Below are 8,061 nucleotides of genomic sequence, written 5' to 3'. Positions count from 1 at the left end.
TTCAGAATTTAAGCGAATATCATTTATTATCTTAATGAGCGCTGTCTCTGTGCTGTGATGCGGTCGGAAACCAGAGAAATAGAGCAAAAACACTCAATATTGTGTCTAAAACGTAAGTGTCTTAATACTAAATTCCTCTTGAATTTTGTGATCACTCTAAATGCATTTTAATAAACTGAATTATGCAGTGAAAGAACGCACACTGGTCTAACCTACTAACTTACATGTTAACTCTCTCATGAGTCATGGATGTTAGCAAGACAAATTAACTATAATTGCCTTTTGTCTTTGGATAATTAGCTGTAAATTCGAGGCACAGATAGCTTAGTCTGTTGTTCATCACCACTCACCTCCACACTGACAAACACAACTGGAAAGGGAGGGAGGGCTACACTTCTGCTGCTCTCTGCCTGTCTGTGATGCACATGCGCCGATCAATGTGTGCTACACTGCTGTGTTGCGCAGAGACACGGAGGGGAGAAAGTCTCAACATTTCCCGACCCGACCTGATATTTTGATTTTTTATTTGTTTGACAGGGAAAGCTGTGACACACACGTGCACATACAGTATATAGATATATTCATTTATTAAAAAAAAAAAAAAAAAAACACTCCCCAGAAAAAAAGGGCACTTTCTCTCGAGGAAGAAAAAAGGCCAGGTGCTCAAGCCCCCTTTGATGTCTATGTGTGCACGTGCCTGTTGCTCGGGACGATTTGTCATTTTGTTTTTTAGACCACAAAATCAACAGTCACCAAAGAAGTGTGTTTTTGCTTGTGAGGGTAAGATAACCTTGCAGCTTCCCAAAGAACCCAGTGTTAAGGGAACAGTGGATGCAGTTTGTTTCTCCGGGGCAGCAACAGGCATTTCGGTGACAAATGTTTTATAAACATATTAAAATTTAGGTCAATAAAGACTTTGTTCCTGTTTTATTTATGTTGATGTCACAGCTTGCGGATGATCGCTACGCAAACGCTTCGTGTGCTCGTGACTCTTAAGCTCCACCCACGGCACTCCTCCAGGAGCTCTACTGTTTTCGGAGAGAGAAGCGTAAAGCTGTATCTGTCTTTTATAAATCTGATCAATCTAAAGACTCTTCGGAGATATGAAGGATGCAGTACTACTCTATAGGTACTCAAGATTAGCATGAGATTGCCAGAAACTGTGTTATGTCCCCTTTAAAAATATCTTAATTTGCGTTTTGAAGATTAGCCAACGTGTTATGGGTTTGGAATGGCATGAGGGTGAGTTCCAAACCCATGACAGAATTAAAGGCATAGTTCACACAAAAAGTTCCAAACCTGTAAGATTATCTTTCTTGTGATGAACACAGAAGAAGGTACTTTGAATGCTTCAACTGTTTGTGTCCCTACAATGCAAGTATATGGGGTCCAAAACAACACTGGACCCCACTAACTTTTCACTTTCACTTTTTGGGCAAACTATCCCTTTAAGAGCGTGAATAAAGTACAACTCAGCATCATACAGGAATTTGAGGGCCCCACGGCTTTTTTCAGTTAAAGAGCACATGCTTTGCATTTGTCCCTCAGGCATGAACAACCGAGAAGTCTTGGAGCAAGTAGAGCGTGGTTACAGGATGCCCTGTCCCCAGGACTGTCCCAGCTCCCTGCACGAGCTCATGCTCCAATGCTGGAAGAGGGATCCCGAGGAGCGGCCCACCTTTGAGTATCTGCAAGCCTTCCTGGAGGATTACTTCACTGCCACTGAACCACAGTACCAACCCGGGGACAACCTCTAAACACGGAGCTCCAGACTACAGAGTATGCCACAAAAGACTGCCCTTCAAAAAACGGATCAAAAGAGCATTTGATGAGAAAAGCTTCCAAGTTTTGTGCCATCTCGACCCTGTATCTGACACAATTCATCTTCCATTGAAAAAAGGACATGCAGTCGCATTATATTTGTCAGTAAAGCCAAAAATAGAGTTCTGGGGAGAGACATCAGTCACACTTAATGATAAGAATGGCTTGTTTGTATGTAGTGTAAATAGTGTGTTTAGTTTTCCCTTGTATTTGGCTTGTTTTATTACTTTTTATAATGCTGTTTTGCGTTCTTATCCAGGCCGAGAAAGTCGACGCTGTGAGGAAAGCATGATCAATAGAGGCGGTGTCAACCGTTTTAAGATTTACAATGATTCTGGAAATCATTCCTAGACACTTCCAGTAGGATGCTGACCAGCCTCTTTTAAATATTAAAGGAATTCTGTCAGTTGTATATTAAATTAACTGTATGTGTCAAAACACTCCCTTTTAGCCGAGACATATAGCAGTGCATATAGGTAGCATTTCTGACACATTATTGTGACTTTCACAGAAGGTAATGCACTGGTCTGCACTGGTTTTAGTGATTTTGCTGGGCCTAATTATTTTGCACCTGCTTTTAGCAAGCACTCAATGTCTATCTTTTGTTTACTGCTTCTTAGAATGAGTGCATTTTCTATTTAGTCACTTTGGTTTAACAATAGAGCAGCGTATGTATCAGAATAGTAAGAGACCAAGTGGGCATTATGCTTGACCATACTTGCATCTTTCCTGCAAATAATATAAAATGACTGCTAACATCCTTACTGTTGTGAGAGAGAAAAAACGAGTCCATTAAATATATCTCACAAGATCATGCATTATAAAATAACACGACTAAATGCGTAGAGAAATATTATGAAATGGTAGAATTTCACTCAAGATAACTCATTGCTGGTCTGCCTTGTTTTTTGCCCCTCATTTTGTCCTTCATGATAAAATGACATGTCTGAATATTCATTATTGGGTCATTCTTTACTTTTTTGTCACATTTAAGAAGTGACAGAACTCTCTGTGAACATGCTTACTGTAGGTCAAAGATATTCTCACATATTCTGTGTGCGACAAAAATGCAAATTACATTAGATTTTTTTTCAAAGGCTTTAAAATACAAAAAAGTATTTTGTAGTTCAAATGCGTCTTTTAAATACATGTATCTGAAATACTGCCCATCCCTGGCGACAATATTTGCATGAGCCACATTCAAAGAGCAATTATGGTGTTGATTTAAGTCAATATTTTGGGGTTCAACTGAAGGATGCTTTTATTTGGGCCTATAATTTAAATTATGTGCTGCATTTGTGTTAAAATCCAACCTCACAATTTTCACATTTATTTTTGTACCATCTATATTTGGATTAATTCATAAATATTGTGTTTATTTAATTGCTTTGTTTCATTTATGCACAAACATTTTTAGAATAAAGTGTCATTCAAATCCATTTCTTTCAGACTTTAGCTTTTTCAACTATCATCAAATTATAATTGAGTATCTTTTGTGTTAAGATCATTTTGTAGGTTCTTCGAGATTAAAAAAAATGGATGCATTCTGGCTCTAAAACATTAGTGGCCATTTTTCATTGAGTTATTTAATGCAATGACCATTCAAAAGTTTGGGATTGGTAATATTTTTTAATGTTTTTGAAATTAGTCTTTTACGGTCACAAATTAAGGCTGCATTTATAAAAAATTTTTAAAAAACAACAGTAAAAAATGAATATTGTGAAATATTATTATATTTAAATAAAAATGTTTTCTATTTTAATATATTTTAAAATGTAAATGATTCCTGTGATGGCAAAGCTGCATTTTCAGCATCATTACTCCAGTCTTCAGCGTCACATGATCCTTCAGAAATCATTCTAATATGCTGATTTGCTGCTCAAGAAAGATTTCTTATTATTATCAATGTTAAAAACAGTTCAGCAGCTTAATATTTTTGTGGACACAGTGATACTTTTTTTTCAGGATTCTTTAATTAATAGAAAGTTCAAAGGAACAGCATTTATCATGAATTAATTATATTTGCATTATATTTAAATAACCATTTTAAATTTCTTTACATATTAAAAAAAAATAATTTATTAAATATTTTATATAATTTATTAAATATTTTATTTTAAATATTAATTTGATATTTTTAATATTTAATTTCTTTAAATTGTAAAAGTCTTTATTGTCATTTTTGATCAAATTAATGCATCCTTGCTTAAAAAAAATTACTGATCCCAACATTTTTGAATGGTAGTATTTTTGTATCATTTTAATCAATCAAACAATTTGCAAGCAGCCAACAAGTTCTGTTTTCACCTTCCATATTGCTGCTATATTTTTATTTCAGGAGTGCAGTCCTGTAATTCCCTGCATGTCCAGCTGAGGGCCACTGCATTCCAGCCAAAACATGTTGATCCAACCACATGGAAGTCCACAACTAGTTTGTTCCCTAGTTAAAAATAGGAGCCGCAATTCTATATTTCAGATCTGTTCTATAAAATCACCAGTGAAGCCATATGCAGTGAGATTTGAGATAAAGAGTGCTAATTAGAAGCATGATTAACTTTAAATAGTGTAATTTTAGATCCTAATGCCAATTATTCATTTAATCTAAATCATCAAAACACTTTATTTTGAAAACATGATTACTGTGGCGATGCGATATTACATAATATGATGCATTGTCACTGATAGTACTTACATTAAATTAATGACATTATCTGAAACATCAAAAACCAAGACATTTGAGTCTGTGAACATGCAACTGTCTCCTTTTCTTTCTCTTCCAGTAGATCACACCCCCCTATCACCTAAAAGGCAAGAGTGCAACTGGTAAACGCTACACTGTCTAAGAATAAACCAGGCTTGCAGTGGCTAAGGTTACCTTGAAGCACCCCAGCATTTCTCCCGTCCCATGCCCATGTGAGGCACCAATAACATGGGCTAAATTACCAGCACCTATTTGCTGCGTCCCCTGCCAGAGCCTGAACTCCCCTGTTTACGGCCCTGGCCTAACATCCCATTGATTCTCCCCCAGCCATGATCCCAAATCCGGCACTTTGAAAACCCTCATCCTGCTTTTCTCACAAGATTGTGAGGATTCACCTGTGGATTGGATGGGGACAACAAAGAGGAACATCTTTTCCTGAGTGGGATTTAACTGGGTGAAAGCGTCCAAATAAGATTACACAAACAAAATCAAAGAACACGGCTGAAGTACCACCATGGCTCAGGCAACTAAAGGTACTGCAGGTTTTGTACTCATGATCTCCTGCATTTGACTGACAGACAGAGCTTAATAAATAATAAATGATTAAAAAAAAAGTAGATATTATGATATTTTATAATAATGTTTGGAAAATAAAAGATTTAATCACAATAAATGCTGTTGTGGTACCATACAAGAATGAATTAACAGCTCAGTTGATCATGTTTTTGTCACAAACAGATCTGCTGAAACAAATGATATGCTGTATTAACATTTATGTAGAACCTGTTTTCAATATTAATACAGAGAAGTCCATAATTAAAATATTCATAACCTTTTAAGTGTATAGATTTCTTTAGATATATCAGTGCAAATGCTGTTTGAACCTTCTCTTCATCAAAAAAGCGTGAAATATTAAACAAACAGCACTGCTTTCAATATAGATAATAAAAATAAATGTTATCGGAGCACAAATCAGCATATTGATATATGACGATATATAATTTCTGAAGGATCATGTGGCATTGAGGACTGGAGTAATGGCAGATGAAAATTCAGCTTTGCCATCACAGTAATATATTAAGGAATATGTTAAGTTATAAAACAGTTATTTAAAATTAGAATAATATTACTGTTTTTACTGTAATTTTGATCAAATAAATGCAGCCTTGGTGAGCATAAGAAACTTCTTCCAAAAACATTATTCCAAAAACATTATAAGACCCCAAATTTTGAACTTGTGAATTTGGTGGATCTAGCAAACGTGATGCAATATTTGCAATGACAAGTACAATATTAAGACTTTTTGTAAAAATTAGCTTCTTTGTTTAGTTCATGATGTCATTAAACTCAAGCAACAGGGAGAAAATAACACAAGATGGAGATGCAGTTTATTCTTGCAAGCGTGAAGTCAGTCATGCATCTTGCTCTTAGAGAACAGCTGCAACAAATATCAGTACATGTTTTCCAGGATTTCGGCTCTGATCCAGTGCTAGCAGTGAGCAAGGCCATTGAAGGCATTGAAAACAGGATAAACCATATGAACAATATGTTTTATGATGCTCACGGTATGCTTTCATAACACAAATAGTTTCTTGTAGTAGCTGAAAGTAATTAGCATCTTTAAAGGGGTCATATGATGCTATTTTAAAGATCATTATTTAGTGTATTTGGTGTGAAAGGAAAACTTGAAATTGCATCATATGACCCCTTTAAAAAATAATTCATTGCTTTCAGTGCAATTACAATGACTGAAACTTTCAGTCCTCAAAAAAGGTTGCAAAAGCATTAAAGTATAACACATATAATCTAAACGACTGACGTGCTATTCTAAAGTCATACAGTAGCTTTGTGTACAAAACAGACCGTCACACATAATGTTCCAATCTAGTTGTCTGTGACCGGATCAGTTGAGTCAGTAAAAGTTGAACCCGAAAATCTATGAAGGTAGAATGACGTCAAAAAGATTTGCATACAAATCTTTTTTTCTTGCGCTTGAAACACGATTTACACCTTTACAAAGCTTCTCTTGCGCATGCAAATTTAATTTACGCTTACAGTCTTATGTACACTTCCACAACTCTTACCCTGCGTATGCAAATCTTTTTGACGTCATTCTACCTTCATAAAAATCAGATCAATTCTATTCGCGAACGATTCAGACCGAATCAACCGATTCACTGAATAGATTCCACCAGAATGATTGATTCAGGAATCGGCTGTCCCCAATAATTCTCACATGAACACGCTGAGAACTAAATGAGGCGGAAGTCGGTTGATTCTTATGTTTTCCTCACACAAATATATCTTGTGGCTTGGAATTTAGCGCAGGACTAATATTGACCACTTTCTGATACTTTTATGATGCTTTTGCGTGCTTTTTGAAAGCCAAGTTCATTATAATTGCATGCAAAACACGAGGTGTGTAAATGACGACAGAATTTTCATTTTTGACTAAGCCAATCCTTTGAGAAGTATTATATTTTGTTGATTACTTCCATGACTAATGCAATTTTTTCTGCTCTTTTATTTGGAATACAGAGTACGTCACTGAAATAATATTTAATCCGAGGGAAGCTATTAGATTAGCAGTTGATTCATCTGTGTCTTATCTGTCAGGAATATTTAGTGCCAGTGGTATGTATATATAATCATTCGTGGCATTTAAACATCATTCATAAGCAGTTTAAAACACTATTTAGTTTTGACTTGCTTTATATTATGTTGGTTTTCCATACAGGAGATTCAGGAGTCACTGAAATTGTGAAATATGGTGGCACTGCATTGGATGAGGCTACAGAATGGATCAGAACCCCAGTGAGCTACTTATTCCACTTATTTGAAGGTACCTGCATTTCTGAAATATTTGGCCGTTGTTGCTCTGAGAGCTGACATGTAATCAGAGACTCATGAAGTGCCCTACTGATAAACACATTTCAATCTACATTTGCAATTGTCACTGATTCCTGTGCATAAATAAATAATTATTCATATTTGAGCATATCAATGAAAAATGATTTCAGCTGCTCATGCCAGACTCACTGATTTCTGTTTAATGCTTTCCATGCTGCATAGACATCTTGGATGTAGCAATCATTTATCCAGGGGACATTGCCACTGAAGCAGTTCTGCAAATTTTAAGTGGGATCAAGACCATTTCTTCAACCATATTTGGGTACCTTGAAGGTATAGATTTCTCACGTTATTTTAGACATTCAGTGATATCTTCCTGACTACCAGCTATGGAGATTTTGTCCTCTGTAGAGGACATTATATTTTAGCGAATTTCTCTGTGACCATACATGTCACAGTTGGATGTCCTGTACAGAGCACATTCAGGGGAGACACAACAAGTGAATAGGGAAAGAAATTATATATCAATATTCCTATGAAATATTAGATATTATTATGAAAATCTTGCCAATTATTACTCCCATTATTACACTGCAAAGCAACAAAATGTGAATATTTTAAAGAGGGGTGATTATCTTTATATACCCACTATATATATATATATATATATATACCCACTATATTATATA

At 35.5% G+C, this 8,061-nt stretch overlaps 2 protein-coding genes across 2 annotated transcripts in view; both read left to right on the top strand.

The window, feature by feature from the left end:
- fyna (FYN proto-oncogene, Src family tyrosine kinase a) overlaps window positions 1-2,880 on the top strand; it is a 15,529-nt gene extending 12,649 nt beyond the window's left edge. Inside the window, exon 13 of the mRNA XM_016476822.1 lies at window positions 1,549-2,880. Within this exon, the coding sequence (XP_016332308.1) occupies window positions 1,549-1,757 (209 nt within the window). The 3' untranslated portion in view covers window positions 1,758-2,880. The remainder of the gene's footprint in view (window positions 1-1,548) is intronic.
- Window positions 2,881-4,734: 1,854 nt separating this feature from the next.
- The window catches only part of LOC107680804 (uncharacterized), an 8,464-nt gene continuing 5,137 nt past the window's right edge, over window positions 4,735-8,061 (top strand). Inside the window, exons 1-4 of the mRNA XM_016476853.1 lie at window positions 4,735-5,055; window positions 7,061-7,156; window positions 7,260-7,364; window positions 7,595-7,705. Coding sequence (XP_016332339.1) covers window positions 5,037-5,055; window positions 7,061-7,156; window positions 7,260-7,364; window positions 7,595-7,705 — 331 coding nt within the window. The 5' untranslated portion in view covers window positions 4,735-5,036. The remainder of the gene's footprint in view (window positions 5,056-7,060; window positions 7,157-7,259; window positions 7,365-7,594; window positions 7,706-8,061) is intronic.

The sequence above is a fragment of the Sinocyclocheilus anshuiensis genome, unplaced genomic scaffold (genome assembly GCF_001515605.1).
Source record: "Sinocyclocheilus anshuiensis isolate Anshui unplaced genomic scaffold, SAMN03320099.WGS_v1.1 scaffold869, whole genome shotgun sequence".
NCBI classification, from domain to species: Eukaryota; Metazoa; Chordata; class Actinopteri; order Cypriniformes; family Cyprinidae; genus Sinocyclocheilus; species Sinocyclocheilus anshuiensis.
This window is presented reverse-complemented; position numbering and strand designations above follow the sequence as displayed.